Below are 22,842 nucleotides of genomic sequence, written 5' to 3' on the forward strand. Positions count from 1 at the left end.
CATTTAGAAGCAATAGGGCAGCAAGGTTAACCCATTCCTCCCTGCTTAGAAAGCTTGAAGGCAATTTCACTTTTCTCCCTCCATGCCTGCCTGTACCTATCTGTGTATTTGCCTGTATCTTTCAACAGTGATCTCCCCTCCACCCAGGTCATTAATAAAAGTAGTGACAAGTCTTCCCTTTCTAATAAGGAAAGAAAAGAAACATGGGCAAACTCCTAGATGCAGGAGAGAATAAAGACCTTGCTTCAAAACAGTGGCATTCCCTGGTTAATTTGACAACAGGCAAAAGCTCTTAGCCTTTTCTCCAGCCTGTATTGTAATACTTGGGATCCACATCTACTCTTCCCTGGATTAGATCAATAGAACATTTCTTCCCACCACCCAATCAGCTTTTGACAATTCTTCATTAATTCACCTGCCTTGCCAAACATTCCTGCTTCGCTTGCAAAGACCATATGAAAAAGGAATCAAAAATTCAAAAGTATCTGCAATAGCCTTAGATTTTTGCCTTACACGCTCAAGGATAGAAGCTCTTTCATTTCAGAGACTCTTAACATAATCATACTGTAATCCACACAGTGCAAAACCATAACTTGGTAATAATCTCAAGAGGGGAAGCAATTAGTTTCCCATAGAATAGCATGTTGACGCTTAAAAGCAACAGTTCACCCGTGTGGATTGTTGCATCAGGAATTTTTTTTCCCTGGTATAGCAAGTACAGTTATTTGCTGTTCCTGGGGAAATTACAGCTCAGACTAGTTTTTAAAGTTTCCACAAGAAAATTTAATAACCCATTTTATTAGTCCCAAATTCCACATCCTGAATATTTTTTTTAACAGCCTTTAAAAACATCTGTATGTAAACAAATGCACACTCCAGTCAAACCCACAACCTACTTACTTTGGAGTAAATGGGTTACAGTATATGGAATACCGCCTCCGGCACACATGCTAGCTCATGCAGAGAACTGGAAAGGAGTAGGGGAGCTCTATTTTTCGTTTACAGAAACTTCATTTTTTTAAAAAGAAAAAAGCCACACAAAAGAAAAATCTTTTTTCCAAAACAATCTACTGCTATGAAACTAGCCTTTATCACTTAGAAATTCTTATCTTTTTAAAAAGAAGACAAGAGGAAAAACCAACAGGAGAATGCAGAATTACTGACCTTTTCTAATGACTGTCTGGTCATGCATTAATAAATGCTGATCTTCCACATGCTGGAGAGAGAATGTGAAATTTTTAGAACACAATTGTGGAATAAAGAAAATACACCCCATCTTCTACACGAAATGCACATACACAATGCTATTTTCCTCCAAATGGCTATGAACCCACGGATTAACTTTAAGGCTAAACCCTAAACATATTAATTGCAAGAAGAGCCTTTTATTCCAATAGGATGCCCACGTAGTGACCAGAGACCAACAATCGGGTGTACAGTCTTCTCTTAAGAATGCATACAGAGGCGCCAGCCCTACTGAAATCAGTGGCACTTTATTTATAGTTAGTGTGTGCAGCCCATTTCTGATGCTAACTCAGAATTCAGTCCCATTAAGTTAGCTTATTTCTCAGAGGGTATCTGCGCACATTTAGGACTGCAGCTCCATGCACTTAACTGCACACCGATTTCACCAGGACTTCAGCACGACTAGTAAGAGATAAATTTCACCCAAGGCTTTTAAGGATTGCAGTGTGCACAAGACATGAAACTGCAGTACTGCTGCCCTAATTTGGCTTCCGAAATGGGGACCATTATAAAGTTTTTGTGGACCGATTACCTTCTCTTCAGTCCGGAGGAAAAAGATGTTGGACAAAGAGCAAGGAGAGCCACGCCATACCGTTAAATTATTAAAGGACACCTGACATACATTTAAAGCACATGACTTCCCCCAAAGAATCTTGGGAAGTGTAGTTTGCCACTCACACCGCTAGACATTCCTAGCACCCTCAACAAAACCACAGCTCCCAGGACTCTTCAGGGGAAGACATGGGCTTAAAATGTGCATTGTATGTCCTTCAAGTGCATAGAGTGGATCTGTCCAGGGTTTATTCTACAAATTAGTAAACGGGTCTAGCTTCTTGCTGAGCAAAATGGTGGGCTCCAGTCTATAGTGTCCCCCCCCCCCAAGAGCCTGTTCTGTATGGTCTATTCATAGTGGTGATATTCTGCAGATTTTGGAACACAGTGCAAGGAATGGAACTTTTAAGTGACTGGTTTTAATCTGTAAGACACTGCAGATCTGTAAGACTCTGAGCTTTAGGAACACCTGGTCAATAATGCAGAAGTGGGTTCTCTTGCAACGGTTTTGTATAACGACCAAGGATGCAATCCTGTGTGTGCGTAGCTGGGAGGAGGTCCCATTAGACCCAATGGATCTTACTTCCGAGCAGGCAGGCATAGGGCTGCTCTGTAAGAGAATGAAGGAGGGACTCTCCAAATCTCTCCTCGCAGTGAACTCACTAAGCCAGCCACTACTCAGCAATGCAGAGATAATTCTGACCTAACTCAAAAGGCAAATTATTGAAATAGATGTGAAGTGTTTTGAACTAGGGTCAGGAGTAGCTGTGGTATTCTAGATGCCGTTGGACTACAACTCCCATCAACCCTGACCACAGGCCATATTGGCAGGGGCTGGTGGGAGTTCGAGTCAATGAACAAGTTCTCAATTCCTCAATTAGGGGACTAAAACTAAAACCAACAAGTACATCCTCATCACTGAAGCACTCTATGTATGCCGACCATTTATGGAACAAGAGACAGTGCACATGATGCTCCTCCATGGCTCTTCCATGCAAGACTGCCATTTGCCTCATTGTGGTGTGGTGACCCTCCAGAGATGACTGGACTCCAGCCAGCATGGTCAATGGTCAGGGAAGTTAGGAGATCAGCAAAATCTGGAGGGCTACAGGTTCCCCCAACCCTGACCTGAAAAGGTTCAGATCCCTGTTCAGCCACAATGCTCATGGAGTGATGTTGGGCCAGTCACTATCTCTCAGCCTAACCTACCCCACAGGGTTGTTGCGAGGACAAACTGAGGGAGGGGCATGTATGCTGCCTTGAGCTCTTTTGAGGAATGTCAGGTATAAATGAAAAGCATAAAGAAGGATCATCCCTTAAGTTTCCCATGTTTGATTTACTGGTGGCTCACATTCCAGGTGTTTGCTTTTCTGTTGGGCCTCATGGAACTTAGGAAGCTGCCTCAACACAGAGTCAGGACATTGGTCCATCTAGTTCAGTATTGTCTACACTGATGGGTAGCAACTCTGGGGTTTCAGAAGGTAGTTTCTCCCAACCCTAATTTGGTGGTCCTGGGGACTGAACCTGTGGATGCTCGACCACTCAGCTACAGTCCCTTCCTTTAAAGAAGACTCCCTTTGGCGAGGCAACCAAAGCTTTTCTTCTAGGCTACGGGGCATCCAGAACTGCAGGGACACCATTTATCACTTTCGCCAATCTTTACCTGCACCTCTTCCATCTGGTGGGCCATTTCATGCAGTCCTAGGTTCTCTGCCAAGCTGGAAGCATCGAGACCGTGGCCGTGGGGCAGGAGCAGCTCAGATCGCCTGTAGGTTTCCCTTCTCACCCCAGCAGAGCCGCTTTCCAGAGCCGGGAGATGGGGCACCAAACCAGACCGAGCATGGTGGGACAAACTGGAGTGGTCTTGGCTGGTCTGGCGGCTGGGCCAACTGGTTTGCTGCTGGCTGGGGGGAGGCGGCGGCGGCTGGTGGAGCGGGTTGATGGAGAAAGGATCGCCCAGGTGAGAGTAAGGATCACTGGACTGGGAGTAAGGCAGAGGCTGGTACGGGGGCGGGAAGTAAGGGGGCTGGAAATCGGAGGCCCCCGAGTGGGAAAGGGGGGGTGCTGGACTGTACAAGTGCTGGCTGACGGCTGAGAGGTGGGGCAGTCTGGGGTTCCCATTGCTGCTGCTGTCGTGACGGTCCTGTAGAAAGAAAGATGATGTGTCAGTCCAAGGCATCATAGGGTCTGGACTGGGTGGGGGGAGCAAAGAGGAGGAAGTTGATTTCTATAAAAGAGGTACCAGCCTGAAAGGAGGATATTTGGAGAGGGAGAGGTCACTGGTAGCCCCACTTAAGGAGCCAACAGCACATTCAGGAAGCAAGGTCCACTGTAAATCGACAAGTCTTAGTGTTACATTCTGTCATTCAGAGCAAGGTAGCATTGCAAGTTAGGCTGCAATGTTACACTTACCTGGCATCAATGGATCTTACTTCTGAGTAGACATGCATAGGGTTGTGCTTCAAAAGCCTTGCAGGCTTCAATTTATTATTATTTACTTGGCACACAAAGATTTTTAGTCATAGTCCTCCAAATGACCCATTTGAAGTAACAAAGTTACAATGAAACTCTCTGGATGAGTCTAAAATATCCTCTCCCCCCCCCTTTTTTTTTTAAAAAAAAAGACTGCAGCCTAACCCTGAATGAGGTGGGGGGGGGATATATACTAGCACCCAATGGACCAATTAAATTTTATCTGAGGACTGCAGCCTCACTCACCCACCAAAAGTTCAAATGATCTTATTTTCAGCAAATGCGTTTGGGACCAGTTTGGTTTTTAGGAATCTCCTGCCTCATTCATAAATACAAATACTTTTAAAGTCAACACACTAATTTAATTTAAGTTCAGTTTCAAATCAATAGAGAGATAGGGGAAAGAAGGGGAGGTTGAAGAGTAAAGCCAAGTCACCCTGAAATCCTTGACGTATGCTCCAACTTGTTTACTCAGAAGTAAGTGCCACAGAGCACATGGACTCCCAAAGTGTACATAGGACTGCACTTTGGGCTTCCTGCCATAGAGCTGGGAGGCTTTTTGCATATACTTAGATCAAAGTGCATGTCCTTGAACGAAAAACCCATTTATGTCAATGGATCTTACTTCCAGAGAAAATTTGTTTATTACTGTAAATTTTGAGTTTGCTTTTTATTTAATTTGCTTAGATTGGGTGGGGGGGTAATCATTTTGTTCAATACTGTGGAAAGAAGGAAATTTCCCCCATTTGTTATAAAGAAAGATGTACTCTCCTTACTACCTAAAAAGCCCAGAATTGAAATTTGGTGATTTACAAGTTTTATGTTGACTGTATTAGTGTTCCCCTCCTTAAAAATAAACAAATGCTTGCCTTCACGTTGTCTTAAAGTACAAATCCACCGTCTTGGGAAATGTCTTACAACACTCCTATGCCCATCACAGAGTTAATTTAAAAAATACCCCCCTCCCGTGGCCATTGAAAAGTTAATATAACTCACTGCCCAGGGCGCCTGTTAAGGAGGGAGAGAACAGAGTATTAAAATCTGCCGAAAACAAAACAGCTACCTTTCCAGTACTGATTTCTTTAAAAAGCAAACATGTAATCTTGAAACCCCTGAATCATTTAGCTTAAAAAAAAATTCTCGACCTCAACGCAGCATTAATCAATAAATGAATGAAATTAAAACTTTTCAACAAAAACACCAAGCAATTTAAAGCATGTCTAAACCACACTGATAAGCCTGGGGTTTTTAAAAGCCGCTTCTCCCTCCACGCTCGTTAAACTAACAGGGGCGGGTTAATCAGAAGAGAATGGAGATCCCGACCGGGACCCTGCGGGAAGGGAAGCGGGGGCGGCAGCGGCTTCTGGAAGGAGCCAGAGACGCAGCGGTGTGACCAATGGACCAGAGGAAGGAGGGAGACGCTGCCACCTTCAAAGGCATCAGAAATAGAATGACTGGGGGGGGGGGGGAGATTGAAGGATAACCTGACGGTGCCATCGTTTATTTTATATTTGTTTTGTTTTGTTTTTATTATTTTGATGTCCCTATGCACATGGGCGTTCAACAAAACCTGATCCCAGGGAAATGAATAGGTCAGACTGCCGAGAAATAATCTGTACCCGCTCAGAGTTATCTTTGCTTTTTCCTCTCTCACCTATAGCAGGCACCCATAACAGACGCGAAAAGCAACGCTTGGCAAGGACTTGCTACCTAGAACGCGCGCTCAGGATTTGATAGATATTGTTAAGCCAAAGCGCACTTGGGATGACTTTTAGATGCTGGATTTCACCGAAGCCTTCAGGAAGGAAGCGAAAGCGGACCTCATTTGAAGAGGAAGAGAAAATTGCACACCTCATCTTCCAGATATCTATCCAGGCGACCCTGCCATTTTCTTATACTGTACCAATAGTAGGGCAAATCCTGGCCATGTCCACTCAGAAGTCAGTCCCGCTTAAATCCACTGGACTGAGCCCCAGGTTCAGTGTGTATAGGATTGCAACTCCGGCTGCGCTCCTTTGCACTCTTTACCACTGCACACAGAGTAGAGCGAGAGGGGTTTACTTCCAAGTAAGCATGCCAGAGGCTCGCACTGCCCGTTTTCCCTATCTGGGACTCGCTCCGAAGCGAAAAGTGCATTTTAAAAGAGGCGCAGCTCCGCGGGGAGATCAGGGGACCAGTTCAAATCCCTGGGATCTCCCTCCCGCAACTGTGGAAGCCCACGGGATGATTCTCCGCCTCCCCGAGAAAAGCCCATTTCGGATTGGGATGCGGACTTAGCAATATCTGGCCTGGGGATAAAAAGTCCTAACGTGGACTTTAAACTCCCCCAAGCTTAATCTCAAAACCGTGGCCTCCTTGATTCCAAATCCACCCTCCCACTGTGCACCGATCAGCAGGCCTCGCTGCACACGGGACTTACTCCCGAGTAAAGCTGTTTGGGCTCTTGCTGCAAAGGTTCTGTGCACACTTTACTGGGAAAAGCCAAGCAGCCTCGTCGATTGCTGTGGGGCAGACGTTTTCCCAGCAAACGTGTTAAAGAGGAGCAGGCTACTGGGAGTCCCTTACAACACCCAAACAAATTCCACCTACATGAGCGCTTTGTGGATCGCACTTTTCCCTGTAACCTTCTGCATCATCGCTGGGAGCGAAGGCCTGAATTCCCAGTGCAATACAGTTCGCGCTCCGATCCTAAATGGGTTTATACGAAAAGCGGGTGGGAGAAGGAGATTAGTCTCTCCTAATCTATCGCAGCCCTACGTGGAATGCAAGAGGGGGCAATCCCGAAGGGGTTTTTAAACAAGAAAAAGCGCTCTCCTTATTCTGGATTAATTAATCCGTATTAACTGCAACCCGAGCTTCTCACAAGGCTTTGAGAGGATAAGAACACACCAGTTTCCAGCCATAGAATTGTAGAATTGGAAGGACCCGCAAGGGTCATCTAGTCCAACCCCCTTACGCGCCCCCCCTTGCAGTTGGGGCAAGGCCCTTGGCTAATTTAACCACGCGAAAAGTGACTTTAGGCACCAGCCCGTTGTCCTCCCCCCTTCACATTTTTGAGGGTTCTTTTTGCAGGGTGGACAAGAGCAATGTGCAAAGCGTCTCCAGTTGAACTTCTGCCCGCCGCGCACAGATTTAAAGGGGAAGGAGCCCTGCCAGAGTTCCCACCAAACCCTCCGGGCAGCCGTCCTCGAAGTATAACTCGGCTGCGTGGGCATCCATCTCTTTTTCTCTCTGCGCCGCCCCCGGAGGAAAAGGAACCGGGCCAAGCAGCCTTCCCAGAGGGCACGGGCGCCACTTCGATGCCAAGACCGCCGACTTCCTGCCATCCCCTCCCGGGGCCTCTGTCTCTCTCCTCCTGCCTACCTCGCTGCCTCCCCGCATGGCAAAAGAAGGAGCGAGCGGCCTCCCTTCCGCGCTGGGCAGAACCCGTCCGACAGGCTGGAGCGCTTGCCTTGCCGAGGGAAGATCTCCGGCGCTGGCTCGCTCGCTCTTCCCTCCTTCAGCCCCCCTCCCCCCGCCGTGGGCGGACTTCCGACGGGGCGCGCACGCACGCACCTCGGCCGAAAAAGCGTGCGGAAGTTTGCACTGATTTTCACCTCGGGGAGGAAAAAAAAAAACGGCGAGCAGGAGCAGCTCCGAGGGGATTAAGCGTTTCCGCTCCTTCCTGAACGCCGCGCCGTCGGAGCACAAAAGGGGGAAATCACTGCTCAGTGTTTTCTGGGAGGGCAGATCTACCCGGTCCTGAAGTTTTGGGGAGACCAGGAACTTATTTCTGCTCAAACAGGGGTACACACAGAGGTGTCTACTCAGAAGAAAGCCCCACGACTTCCAGGGGACTCACTTCCAGGATAGGACCACTACCGTCGGAAAATGAAGGTTTTGGAAGGGGGGGTCGCCCACCACTCAGTTTTAGAATTATCTAAAATGCCATTTCAGCCTGAGCGCATTGCGACTGCCAGGCTTTAAGGGCGCACCGAACCGCAGCCGCTTAGGATACTGTCTCCACTTTCCGCGCTCTTGGAACGAATTCCTGACGCTGCGCAAACGCGGCTTTCCACGCTCTGGACCTCCACCATGCTGCGCGTTTTTATTGCTGGGGGTGCAACGCACAAGAAAAATGTCCCTCAGGGACTCACTTGAGTTCTCCAACTACTGTACTTGAAGGAACCGTTTCTCTCGGGGAAAATCCCGCTAGCTTCAGTAGGACTACTCTAGAGTAAGCGGGAATTGGGGTTTTTTAAAAACACACACAAACAAAAAATAAAAGGGTGATTTTTAGGAAGATCCTAGGCATAATCCTACTGAATTCAGTGGTGCTGCTTAGTTACTACCGAGAAAGTCTACGACTAGGACAGTAGCCACATCCTCCAAAGCGGAGAGGGGAGGTGCCAATCACATCTCTCCCCCACCCCCCGGCAGCTTCTCCGCTCTTCGCCAGCATTGATGACCTTGGTTGCAACATCTTTTTTATTATATGCATATACCAAAGAGAGAAAGAGGATTGTTCGGAGGTTCTTGCTATTTTAACACACAATTCAAGGTCCGGGACCATTAACTTGCGAGTTCGAAACGGTCCAGAGAGCAGAAAGCAGCCAAAAACTGTCATCCTATTGCGCAAATTACTTCCACGTAAAAATGCTTGGGGTTCATTATCTCATTAGGGGAGAAACACCTCGGTCGGCTCCCGCAGCAAATCTGACTCACTCCATGCAAACTAGCAGCTCATCTTAACTTGATCCAAGCACTTAATTTTAAGTTTTAGAGCGCCCCATTCTATAATGTCTTGTTGCACCCCCTGCCCCACACAAGAGGGTTTTCTCTGAATTTAAAGTCAGAATGCAATAAAGGCATCCAAGGAATTAAACTGTAGTTCGATCAATTAATTCTACAACTTGTGCCTCAATACGACTAGCGCCTTATTTTCCTTTATGAGGAAATCAAGCCCCACCGATTTTCAATTATTTGCTGCCTGGCCAGAGTGCCTAAGCGGCCTCTTTTTGTTCGAAATAAACTCTCTCTAAATCCCTTGTTTCCATCCTCACATCTTTAAAGGCTCCAATCCAAGCACCCCCATTCCACCGGCGGATGCGCCTACCGCCTGCCCCTTTTGTTTCCCGTCCAAGAAAAGAAAGCCCCAGCCAAACCACTGAGGACTAGCCCCGTGCACAGCCGTAAGCTCTCACCTCACAGTCCTCTTCGTACTTGACATTGTCTGCTAGTTTCCACAACATGGCGTCCAGTATCCCCCAAAAATTAAAATATAAACCAGAGAGGGCAAAAAATAAAAATAAAACAAAAGGGCGTCCCAGCCCAAAAGTCGTTAATCCAGCAACTGCGGGGGGGAAGAGCAGCTCTTCCCCGCCACCTTCAAAGGGCTGTTTTAATGGGCAGGCATACAGGCAGACTAGGGGAGAGAACTTCACTTCCCGCGAAGTAAGTGACTGAGCCTCTTTTCACCGGCTCCCCTTAATGGCAATCTCATTAGCATAGCTCCTCCCCAGGGACGGCCCGGGACGCGGGGGGCTTCCCCTGACAGGCGGCGCCAAGCTAGCCAATAGCGAAGGAGCCGCAAGCCGCTTCTCGGCAAGCCGCGCCCCCCTTGCGCTCTCGGCTTTGGAGCGTCTCCAAGGCGCACACACGCGCGCCTGGGAAAGCGCCAGGCTGCCCAAAGGCGCACACGCATGGCTAGCAACGGGGCGGGGAAAGGGCCAAATGTCTACTCAGGGCGCGCGCGCACGCAAACGACGGGGAGCGCTGCAAGCTGCCATGCACGTTTGGAACTGGAGCCGAGACGCGGAAGGGTCTCCAAAATATTGTTTTATTTTAAAAAATAAAAAGGCCAAGAAAAAAGTTAACCCTTCGTTGGCCAGAAGAGGATGCTGGCAGCACAGCAAGCCAACCACCGGGTGGAAAGAGTTGGAAGCTGGGAAGCATTAAAAGGAGAGAGGGAGCAAGCAAGCGGAGAACAAGAAAACCGAGCCAGCAACAGCCCCCGCCTGCCTGCCTCCCCCCCCCCCCCAAGGGAGAAGGGGGAGTTTGCTCCGGGTCACAGAAGAGAAGCTAACATAGGTGTTAATAGTTCCCAGAATACACGGCTAGATGAGAAACCACAAAGGGAATTGATGTGGGTCGTTCGCCTGCTCCTGCGAAGCCATCCGCTCCTTTTTTTTAAAGGCCTTGCGCACAGCGCGCTACTTTTAAGCCTAGTTTTGATGTGCGTCGTGTTTTAATCTCGAAACCTATAAACTAGGGCAATACCCTTCCACCAGGCCAGCTTCTCACCACAATTTTAGCTGCCGGTGTTTTGCTCAAGAACATCTTACGTCTGATAAGCTGTCCCTGGGGAACCAGGAAAGCTTCGGTCGCCACTTGACGATATTTTGGTTGGTCTGATTAAAGGCATTACCCCCTTTTGAATTTCAACCACCACCGCCACCCAGAGACGGCTGCCTTTACTTTTTATAGTTTGCCAGTGGCTCACATTTTACCGCCGAAGTTAAGAGCCGTATTGCAGCCTGGTCCTATGCAAAGCTAAGTCGCCGTAACCAATTTTGCTGGGCCCCTAGGATCGTGCGCGCTTGTTACAATATAATCCCATGAGTGCCTACTCGGAAGTAAGTGACACTCTGTTCAACGGGGCTCGCGCCTAGATAAATACTCAAAAGGCTTGCAGCCTTAGGCTGTTGCCACAAACACAACAAGGGATTTTTGCGGTACGTTAAAGACAGATTTATTATGACATGAGATTTTTTTTCCTCCCTGGGCAAGAAACGACTATCATTATTTGGGACCGGGCCCAATTGAGACAGGAGCAACCGTTCACGATTCCTGGGTCTTTCTTACAAATATGCCCACGGTCTGGATTATCAGCCCGCGGACATCAAACGGGACTATTGCCTTGATCCTAAACTCATTGACTAGGAAAGAAAAGGACAGCGTTTCTGGCTCAGAAGACAGCAAATCTTATGCACGTTTACACAAGTGTAAGGCGCACAAAATCCCGGGGAAGGCCTTTGTTTGTAAAGAAACCGAATTCTAGCAGCAATGGTGGTAAACCGGTTTGCAAAAATTCTATTCGGCAGCCCTGCTGTAGCAAACGTAGAACAGTGCATTGTGGCGAACCGCGCACGCTTCCAATGGCTAGAGCCCACTTCCACAACAGATCTGCTAGTCCTTCAAGGTGCCACCACACTCCCTTTTGTTTTTCGTTGACTCGAAGCGCGGGGTTTTCTTCCCCCAACTGATTTTTGTGCAAGCCTGGGCGGATGCTGAAAGCTCGCCCTACGGTAGAACTAATCTCCGGCAAGTGGCCTTAACGGCAGCCTCCTGTGTTTGCAGCGTGGGTTGATTTGATGGGGAAACCTCGACTTAGCATAATAATAAATATTAACAATTTAAGCTTACGAACGAACAAAAGCATCCTTTGTGCTTAACGTCCTTCCCCTAACGCACCACGGAATTCCTGAGATGGGGACAGTTACAAAAAGGGAAAGATATTGACAAGATTAACAGTTTTTTAAAACAAAAAATTGCATAAATGGCTCGCAGTAACTTCCGATAATGCCAGACTCACCATTGTGCCTACAATCTGCTCAGATAAAAATCCAATCACACTCTTAAGACCGATGACATGAATGGAATAGACTCCCTAAGTAGAACTTCGAAAGTTACCTGCGCTCTCTGCAGTAGAGTATAAAAACAGGGTCTTGTGGCATCTGTAGCCGAACACATTTATTATGGCTGTGTATACAATCCTCTTGGATCTTAGCTTCCCTTAACAAACCCTAAAACACCTCTCTCGTTCTGCATGCACATCTTTCTTTTTAAGGGATTTGCTAAAGCAAAAGGGTTGAGCGCGCCTTTTTAGAGACAAATAAGCTTTCCATCAAAGGTGTTATTTATTGTTCTGAATTTGTATTCCTCACTATAGTCTGGAAGCGCGCGGGTCTGCAGCGCAGTCCTAGCCATGTCTGCTCAGGTGTAAATGGGGATTTCTCTCAGGTAAACGTAGTTAGGATGGCAGCCGAGCGATATAGCGAAAGGCAAACTACACTGCAAAGATACTGGAAACACAAATCTAAATCCACGAAAGCTTATGCCACAATACGTATGCAACTTTTTAAAGGCGCCACTAGACGGCTGTTTTTAACTGCTTCGTTACTTTCTAAACTACAAATAAAATCGTACGCCACCTTTTCTGCACTAACTGGCGTTCCCGGTGTTTTACAGAATATGAAGTTAATATTCATGGGCTTTCTCTCAAATAATAGGCTGATCCCTGTCTCCATTGTGCTGAAGGAAAACCTCCTTTATCTCAACGGAGGTTTCCATAAAATGTCTTCAGGGGCCACGTGTTAGCTTCCTTTCTCCATTCGTTCACTTTCCTTCCAAACAAGGTATGAACAGGTTGTCAGCTGGACAGGACTATGCCCCACATGCAATTCTAACCATAACGTGCTTCCTTGGAAGTCAAATGCTGCTACAGAAATCAGGGAACTCACTTAGGTACCAGCTAAAATAGCTACGATCCAGCTACATTTACACTTAACTCTATTTCAATCAAGTTCCATACACCGGAAACTCAAGCATTGAGCTCCGATTTGGATTTCCCTCTCCGGGATTTTATAAGCTTTTTATGGCGTGGTCCACGAAGTTAATGGGGCATCTAAGCGATTTACAACGCATGTTTGCTCAGAAATGGGCCCCACTTTAGTCCAACGGGGCTTGCTCACAAGGAAGTGTGCATAACGATCGCACATCCTTTCGGATTAAATAATAATAATAAAAAGTATTTAAAGTGTTTAACATGGCGTCTGGAGGATGAAACACACTTTTTTTAAACAAGGGATGGTGTTGTTTTTAAAAGGCGATCAGTTTTCTTCTCTGTTCAGTCGCACTCCTGTTTCTACAACTCAGCCTTATTGACTGGAAAGGGAGGCTGCTAACCCACTCGCCCCAGTTACCTGCGGGTAAAGCGACTGAATTCAGTAAGATTTAATTCTGAGCAGACCTGGCAGACATGCATAGGATTGCAGCATTCTGACCTAAGCAGTTATCCTCATTCATTCCACACACACAAACCCCTTCAGCTTTTTTGGACTTAACGTGGAGAGGGGGAATTTAAAGAGCTCTTTCCAGGTATTTAAGAGCCATGTACTGGAATCGTCCTGGATTTCTCTGACCGGGGGGGGGGGAGTGCTTAAGGTGCCACACTAAATAACACTCCTTAGACCTTTTATTGAAAACTTTAGAATAAAACTGATCGATTTATATTGTTCAGCTGTGCCTTTTTCTTCTCTTGGGATCCCTCAAATGGTACGCGGAAGTGGTCCAGTCGAAAGGCACGCTGTTCCAAGTGAGCCTGCGATCTGGCTCATAGCTCCCCCTGCCCTTCCAGCTTTGAAACTGACCAGGTGAAGATTCCCAGAGCGATGTCACTGACCAGGTAAGGAAAAGGAGGTCGGGGTGGGGTGGGGGAAGAGAAGAGCTAATCGCAGCATGATTCTCCCCAGCCCTGTTATCTGTCAATCTGGCACGCAGGTGCTGAATCCTAGCAGTGACAGGGGCCCAGCAAGGGCAAAATAATCCTCGTTTAACCGTAAAAAGGTGAAGCTCACTCAGCTCCTACGTCTCTCAGGCAGTTGGCGTCATTAAGGCTAGGCATCTCAGCAAGCAAGCCACAGGTAGTCTTAAAACCCCCTCAGAAGTGACACACCATCCCCTTAAGATACATTTATTTTGATCTCCTGCAAAACAGTCTAAATGTGAGAATGGGGGGCTCCTAAAGGTTGCAATTTAAGTAGAACCAAATTAGGGGTGCCAGTTGGCTCTTCTTTTTAAGGGGTGATCCAAAGTTCAGGGCACCTTTGATCGAGTATCAATCCTTGCTGACGTTTCAAAACTGAGCGGGGTTATAGTTCAACCCTATTTAAAAACAAAAACCAGAATTATGTTGCAGCTCCCAAGCACGTTTACTAGGGAGTAAGTCCCAGTGCACACAGTGGCATTTACTTCAGAGTAAGCATGCGCAGGAGGCATTCTTGCAGTGCTATCCTATGCTCTGACCCCACTGAACTCAGTGAGGTTTATCCCCAGACAAGTGTTCATAGGACTGCAGCCAGGCTGCAATCCTAACCCCACTTACCCTGCCGCTCAAGTCCCACTGAAATCAATAGGACTTACTTCTGAATAGTGGTGGTTAGGATTGTGCTGCTGGTTTCCTTTGAAAGGTTGAAGGAGAATTCCCCACCTTTTGAAAACTCCCAACTTGAATTGAGTCCCACTCGTTTCAAATGAAATCGCCAAAGACTGGGAATCTCTGTATGCTTACTAAGCAGTAAGATACCAACTGAAAGTAAATTATATTATGGTGCAAACTTTTGTGGGCTTGCGTGTGAATGAACGGTGACTATTGTCTGGTTGTGCCAGAAGAGACAGAATGCATTTGTAGAAAAAGCAAAGATACCATTCAGTAGCTAATTCGTTTCAAATTAAAATCAATGGGGCTTGCTTCCTTGTAAATGCAGTTAGGCTCAGAGTCCGATATGCTGTTTTTAAATTGACATAAAGGTGAAGCAGAAATGCGTTAAAACAAATCCCTCTAGAGCTACCTGTGAAGTTATAAAGTGGTTTCAGGAAATTCAACTATCATTATCAATTGTAAATCAAATTGTAAGTCATCTCAGTCCTACATTCAAAAGTAAACCCCACTGTGCCCAATTTCTCCCAAATCAGTGTGGATGTAATTCCATTTTAGGAGTGCAAGCCTACGCTTCTCTACTTGGAAGAAAGCCCCACTGAATTCAGTGGGTCTTCTTACCAGCTAAGTAATCTTAGGGCTGCCCAACGTCAGCTCTTAAGTACATCCATTCAGAAATAATCCGCACTTCTTTCAATAGAACCTTCATATGGGTGTGGTACAGGCAAAAGCAAGTTCATTTTTAAAAATAAATCAAGTAAACTTTTCAAGATGAGAACCTAAGGAAATGGGATCTTCTGGTCAGAATTTAAAACATGTCCCCCAAAACTCAACCACCTGAATTTGCAGACCCTGCCTACACACTGGAGGGGGGGGGGAAGGGAGAGAGACATAATATCCGCGGAAAAGAATTGAGAACCAGTTTTATGTTTACACAACAGCTCATACTGTTTTTAAAACTTTGGACCACCGGCTGCCTTTTCTATACCTTCTCCGGTAGGTTTGAAGATCTCGACCCCACCCAAAGTACCTCTTTCCTTTCACTGCTCGCTTGGCTCTTTTCCAGCACAACCCCACCATCACCCCAAATTAAATTATCCAGCTTGTTCTAAATGTATCAGCGACGAGTGATTGAATTAATGCTGGCGTTCTTTCTCCCGTTCATTCCCAAATTCAAGAGTTAAACGTTAACGTTTCAGCTCTAAAGAGATGGTAAATACATATAGGAGTTGCCTGAATCGAGACATCATCTGCGTGCTATGGGACTGGGGCATCCTCAATATATTTATAGCTCCGTCGCAGCTAATCCCATTAATTATGATACACAAAGAAACTAAAGCACTATGCAAATAATGGGGGGGCAGAGAGATTCTTGGTATCAAAGTGGATGTTGGATATGTATTCAAGATAAAGCCTGCAATTTTAAGCACACTGAAGTCCCATGGAACATATTTACACCAGTTAAAAGTCTCTGACAGTGCAAAAATTCTAGCATTATTTAAAAGCATCTGTCACAGTGATTTTTTTTTAAAAATGTTGCTGTAATTATGCTGAAGTATAATTAATATGAAGATGTATATTTTTACACTAAGGGATTGTGCTTTTGACATGCAGATGTAGGCCCATGTGCAATGCACACCTCTATACATGCCTACTCATAAGTAATCCCCATTGAGGTCAATGGATCTGGCTGCAATGGTAAGCAAGCCTGGGGTTGTAGGCTTAATTGCATACAGTCGCAGAATGAGGTGGCCAGATAGAGACGCTCCTGTGGAATAATTCTCAAGTACAGGAAGGAATGGGTTAATGTTCTCCCCTTTCTAAGTGATATGCTTGGAAATTTTATGCCCATTGAACTAAAAGATTCAACATGGACGTGTTGATAAATTAGAGGGGAATTCTTGGGCGGAAGGAGGACAGTCGCTTTTTGAAAACCCACGATGGATTTGAGGGTGAAACCGATATTTTGGGTGTGTGTGTGAATTAATGTCAATAGTAACTGGGAGGTTCCTAATTCAAGGGAGATGCTCCTCAGTTGCAACAGGTGACTGACCATGTGCTTAAAAGAGGCGTTCCAAACGCCATTGCTATTTTCCTGCCCTATAGAAAGAAGTGGGGATTCCCAACCAAAAAATACTGCGGGCAAAGGAATCTCTTAATGGTTACCTCCCTGACGAAGATATTTGTTTGGTTCAAAAGCTTACCTAGTCTCCTTGCTCCAGTTATCACTAAATGCCCATCTTTAGGGTTTCTGAACGAGCCCGGCTCCTGATGCGCAGAGCTCCTAATACATACAGCCTGCTCGCCCCGTATTCATTCAGAATTAAGGCTGCAACCCTAACCCCCACCTACCTGGGAGTAAGCCCCATCGACATCAGTGGGCCTTACTTCCGAGTAGGCATGGTTAGACTTGCACTCTTAAGTTACACCAGAGGAATTGCTCTAGTGCCCAGTATTGCAACAGGAGTCGCTTCTCCCCACCTGCCTCAGGACAAATTTTAGACCCTGAAATTCGAGGCTTCAGGCTGGCGCGAGAAACGCAGGAGCAGGGCCGAGAGCTGGGGAGGAGGGAAAGTGGCGCACCCCCTCCCTACTCGCTCTGAATGTTAATTCTCTATCGATTGCAGGAAGCACTGAAATCATTTCGTAGAACAAGCCTCGAAACAGCTAGACTGAAGGAACGGATTTCCTTCTAGGAAAAGATCGAATGGGTTCAGACACTGGAAATCGAATGATAAATCGAATTCCAGAAAAACATTGCTAATTCCAGACAAACCTTCCTTTTGCTGTCTCTGCAGAGGCTTTCCGAGGCGCGCATGGTTTTTAACTTCGGTGGTTTCTTAAGAAGAGCCTTGGGGTCACCTTAAAGACTAGCCACTTTATAGCATAAGCTTTCCTGGACCAGTCAAATGAAGTGGTCTACAAGTCTTTTCAGAAGTTGCGCTTGTCCAAGATAAAGTATGTGTACACGCATTCCTCCCCAACTCTAGCGGGATGGCCCTGTTACAGCGCAATCCTAGCCGTGTCTACTCCGAAGTAAGCCCTATTGAATTCAACGGGGCTTACTCCCAAGTAACTGAGGTTAGAGCTGCGGCCTTGCAGCAAAACCAGAAGAAAAAGTCTTGTGGCACCTTTAATAACTAGCAAATGTATTATGGACCAGTAAAGCTTGTGTCACAATCAACGTGTTACTCCCTTAAGATAGCTCAGCCGCTCCGGCCCATCCACAATTCTCTGGAACCGGAGACTTTTGGCTTCGGGCCGATCTGAGCTGTCATTCTGCAGCGTGGCTGAGCGAGTTGGGGGCACAGCAGAGAACGTGGCGCCCCCTGCCCTTAAAGAAGGGGGCTTGCAGGCAGGAATGCAAAGAGGCTTAAGGCTGCAACCCTGGACAGGCTTACTTGGGAGTAAGTCCCGATGAACTCAAGCGACGGCTTTTTTATGCGCGTTTACTCCGAGTCAGTTAGAACAACACTCCGAATCGCGCGCGCACCGGATCCGGCGATGCCTGAGTACCATAGGACTTGCTCCCGGGTAATGGTGTGCAAGGATTGCAGCCTTCCATGAAAGTTAGTCCTCTCCCTGCTTTTTCTCAATGCGGTGCGATGCTAAGAATATATATGTGGGCGCATTAAACACCAAGCTGTTCAAAGCGAAATGCACCAAACTTTTTCCCACGTGCGCGAGAAGTTCCTCGGAAAGCCACGAGGTTCTCCGCCTTGGGAAAGAAATTCCTCAAACCCCTTCTCTTTCCCCTACACAACCCGAGCTGTTCTGTGGAGCCTCCGAGGAACTTCTAGCCTGTGGAAGGCTCAGAGCTCCAGGAACCGAGCAAAACCCTTGATCATCCCCGACCGACTCCTACATTCTGAGCCACCAGCCAAACCCCGCACCGCCTCCATAACTTGCAAAGATCCTGGGGGGAGGAAAAAAAGGAAAGAAGGCGACTTACTTGCCAGTCGATCCTCCCTAGCAGAGACATGAGCCACCCGGTGGGGCTTTGAGCAGGAACCGGCGGCAGGAGGGGGCGGGGGGACTGAAACCCCACGCAGCTGCCTCTTCAACTGGAGTCCCAGCCAAAGCGCTTCACCTGGGCGCACGGCGAGGCTGAACTAGGCGCCTGCGCAGATACCTGCTAGTCTACTCTCTCTCTCTTTCTTGCTCTCTCAATCCCTCTCTCGCCCCCCCCCCCCCCTTTAAGCAGGAGCATTCCTCGTTTTTCCTGCTAGCTCTGATTCCTTCTGGTTTCAACTCCTGGGTAATCATCTGGCAGCCTCGTGGCGAGTTGATGGATATCTACCTGGGCTGCCCTGTCTCCCCTCTTCGAATTTAAAAACGCAGGTGGGGGGAGGCAAGAAGAAAATAATAAGGCATCCGCGGAGTTATCAAGCTTAGCCAGGGGTGCCAACTTGAATAAAATATGGGGGGCAGGTAAGCCCCACCCTACATAACTTGGCCCGCACACTATTTGAATGGGAATTCGCCTCAACTTTGGGGGGGGGGTCAAATATTTTATTGGGACCTCGGCCCCTAGGAGTTGGCTCCTACGTAATCCGGGCTGATGTCTAACAGGCAGAAGTTCTGGAGGTAGGGCTCGGACATGCGGCAAAGTGGTGGGGTAAGCCCACCTGCTAAATTTCTGCCTCCCGCTGCGTCTCCAGCCCAGATCAATTTGTGACCTGCGACGTTTTCACCATTTTTGAACAGAATGTTCAGTTAGAAGCGCCTTTCTCCCCTTCTTCTCCTTCACTTTAACCCGCTGGGTGTTGCAGGCAGCATAGCCGACAGAAGCTCTGAAGGTAAAACTTGCCCTAGCTCGGGGCTTCTTCACCTGTTGGATTTCTGCCTGTCGTTGCACTTTTGCAAGGACCCCTTGCAATTGTTTGCCGCGTGGCTACCCAACTTACTTAGGAGGTCTTGGATGACCTTAAAGAAGGTTATTTTAAAACAAAGAGCAGCTAAAGGAAGGAGGTGGGCATCAATGGAGAAAACGCAGCGCTTCCACATTCTAGCCAGTATTTTTCATTAAACTCCGTAACGTAGCCTTGACTGTTGATGTTGATTTTAGATCTGGAGGCTGGTCTGTCCTTTATAGACTTAGAACAAACCCTAAGCCTCGTTGATTAGTTAGTTTATTAAAGCTTAGTGAGAACTTGAAGAGAACTTAAAACACCAGCTAACTTGGGACACGATCCAGCCCAGTGTACGCGCTTTAAAGTTCTCTCCATTGCAGCGGGAGAGAGGTGCACCGGATTCTCTGCATGCTTGCTTCAAGCTTCCCTGAATTATCCAGTATATGCCTACTCTGAAGTAAGCCCCATTCAGTTCAGTGGGACCAGGCACAGTGCAATCATAACCAACCCATGGCCACCCAAAATGAAGTTATTGGATTTCGGGAATAGTGAGAATAGTCTTGCACCTAGGAAAGAATATATATGTTTGCTAACCCCTGATACCAATGGGGCTAAATAGTTTTACACTTCTCTAGGTCAAGCCCAATGCAGTGTCCTCTTATTTTGCCATCTTTACAGATCTTTACAGATGAGTGGATCTATTCAGGGCTTCCCAAACTTGGGTCTCCAGCGGTTTTTTGGACTACAACTCCCATCATCCCTTGCTGACAGGACCAATGGTCATGGGTGATGGGAGTTGTAGTCCAAAAACCTCTGGAGACCCAAGTTTGGGAAACCCTAGGCTATATAAATATAAATAATAATAGAGTTTTCAGTTGAATAAATGACCAAGTCCAATAGATTTCAGTGGGACTCGCCTTGATGAAAACCCATTCAGGGTCCCAGCTATTCACTTTGAGCACAGTGGGGCCTACTTCCATAGGATTATTCTTTAAAAATCCTGAACTGGAGTCTTAACTTCGGGTGCTAAATTTGGTGTTTACCTCCACATAATCATTCAGGGATGGCTGTGGCTAGAAACAAGCCCAGCCTTCTTGAAATATGATCAATACGATCAGACAGGCATGGTTATATGGACATAACTTGCTTTAGCATAAAGCCAGATTCGTCTTCTCATTTACACTCCCCTCCCTAGCAATATACTTACGTTGATATTTAGCACTTGGCATTAATTTTTTTGCAGTGTTCTAGCAACACAAATACGTCATCTCAATTATCCTGAAGACCCTTGACAGTGCAACACTGTAAGGCTGCAGTCCTAAGCCTTACTTGGGAGTAAGCCCCCATTGAGCCCAATAAGGCTTACTTCTGAGCAGCTACAGTTAGGGTTGCACAGTAAGTCAATGCTATTTCTGTGCTCTATGCTAATCTGGCATAAACACCAGAAAACTTGAAAGCCTTTTTCTCACTTCATGCCCTTGCTACTGCAGTTGCCTTGCCTACTGCAGACAAGCCCCCTTCCCTGATCCACTGTAAAGAGGCAAGCGATGAGAGGTTGCTTCACCTGCCCCTAGGCTGAGCTAGAACTTAGGAACTAGGAGCCTGTGTCAAAGGTTTCGTGGAAAAGCTGGGTTTTAAGGAAGGAGTTGAAGATAGTAGTCGGGGAGCAAGTGAGGAGGGGGCACCTGTGCTTTTAGCAAGTGCAGAGGAAAAAGAGTTCCATCTACTTCAGCTTTCAGTCTGTCTAAAGCCCCCTTTCAATGGCATTGCAAACCAAGTCATGAACTCAAATTCCCCAGGGTTTTTATTATTGTTATTGTTACTATTATTATTACTACTACTACTACTACTATTATCATTATCATTATTATTATTATTAGTGTGGGCCTTTCCTTTAGCTGGGAGGATATATGGCAGGTGCATTGAACCTGCACCCATTTAACCCCCATTGAACACAAGGGGATTTATTTCTGAGTAAACATGCCTAGGATTGGGGTGGGCGAGTCTGAGAGCAGAGCCCTAGGCAGGTCTGTGCAGAAGTAACGCTCATTCATTGAGCTCAGTGGGACTTATTCCCAGGTACATGTGCATAGAGGCTAAACTCCGGGTTAGCAGCGCCCAGGTTCAGTAGCACCTTCTGCCATCGGGACGCTAGCTCTCAGCCCCCGCCCCAACTCAGCAGCTCGCATGAAAATCGCCTGGTGCAGTCGCAAAGCAGATTTAAACCGTTTGGACTTGTGTGAGTTCTGTGGGTTTAGAAACAGCTTTCTTACAGAAAGAAGGAATGTATTATTTCATTAACAGAGGAGCCAAACTTTTTAGAAGGGGCGTGTGTGAGTGGGTGGGGGTGAAACTATGAGGCATGATCCAGTCAAAATTAAGCAACGCCAAGGCCCTTTGAAATGAATTGCATTTGGGAAGAAAGAAAGAAAAAAATCTTGCTTTCTCATCTCTGCGATGGGGCAAGAGATAACTGAATCTGCAATCTAGTTTGGAGGACGTCAGATAGATAACCAGGCAGAAACTAGATACAGAAGCTAGAAACTTGTTTTGTTTAATGGGGTTGTTGCTTCCTGCTACTCTCTAGGTTTGCCTTCTCAGAAAACATGCAAAGGAGAACTGGCTCTTCCCTTACCAGTTTGCAGTGTGAGAGGAATAACGCTGACCTACTTTACCTGGGTGATGTGAAAAGATAAGAGGCGAAGCACGCGCAGCCTTAGAAAACCTTACATAAACATACGGACTAGCACCTTGAAAACTGTGTCGAGTTTGATCTAAATCTTTCTTGTACCGGATATGGATGCTCCCGCCTGTCGATATCGCCCCGCGCCACGTCGTTTACTTATCATCGCCCTCAAAGCAATATAAATCCACGGTTATTAATTATTACTTTGTTTAGATGTTTAATTTTCTGAAACGTGATAGGACAGAAGTAGGTAATTTCCCTGTCTGAGGGATGGGGGGGGGATGGATGCTGAAATGTGTTCTTGATTTCTGGAAGGAGGTGGGCGGAGGGAACCGTCTGCAATGCTGAGCCTAGTAAGCATATTTGAGTTCCTCAAGACGGACTCCATCCTATCAATGCCTAGCTAGGATTGTGGCTTTAAAGGCCGATCCTATGCATGCCCCACCCTCCAGTCCGTCTCTCAGCTTGCTCCAGCGAGTAGAGTTTTATCCCAAGGAAAGGAGAATCCGATCTGTTATTCCTGTCATTTCCTGATTGCAGAAATTAAAGTGTACGACCCAGGCAAAATACAGGAATTTCCCCCTCTCCAAATGCCATTCATATCCTTGCTTAATCTTGCTTGAATCCGGCTCCGTAGTTTCACATCCCCCTCCTCTGAGTTCTAGAAAGTTTATGTCCTCAGTTAATGCAAAGGCATTTTCCCTTTTCTAAAAATAAAAGAAGAAAAGGGGAGGGGGGAGAGATCTTTTTCTAAATTCAGACACTCCCTGCCTCACAGTCCAAACGTTTTAAATTTGCCATGATGGAACTAAACAATTTCCATCCAAGCTGCAACT

The 22,842-nt window shown here is 46.7% G+C and overlaps 1 protein-coding gene across 4 annotated transcripts in view; it reads right to left on the bottom strand.

The window, feature by feature from the left end:
- Positions 1-18,580, bottom strand: part of TFAP2C (transcription factor AP-2 gamma) — a 32,276-nt gene extending 13,696 nt beyond the window's left edge. For 2 of the 4 annotated variants that reach the window (XM_083447002.1, XM_083446999.1), the window contains exons 1-3: positions 9,453-9,716; positions 3,461-3,940; positions 1,165-1,216 (exon numbers count right to left, since the gene is read on the bottom strand). In XM_083447002.1, the coding sequence (XP_083303128.1) occupies positions 1,165-1,216; positions 3,461-3,940; positions 9,453-9,500 (580 nt within the window). In that variant the 5' untranslated portion in view covers positions 9,501-9,716. Of the gene's footprint in view, positions 1-1,164; positions 1,217-3,460; positions 3,941-7,632; positions 7,707-9,452; positions 9,717-18,419 lie in introns of those variants that run through there. The other 2 variants (XM_083447000.1, XM_083447001.1) reach the window with 2 other exon arrangements.
- Positions 18,581-22,842: the final 4,262 nt, after the last annotated feature.

The sequence above is a fragment of the Podarcis tiliguerta genome (genome assembly GCF_965153285.1).
Source record: "Podarcis tiliguerta genome assembly, chromosome: 6".
Lineage (NCBI taxonomy): Eukaryota > Metazoa > Chordata > Lepidosauria > Squamata > Lacertidae > Podarcis > Podarcis tiliguerta.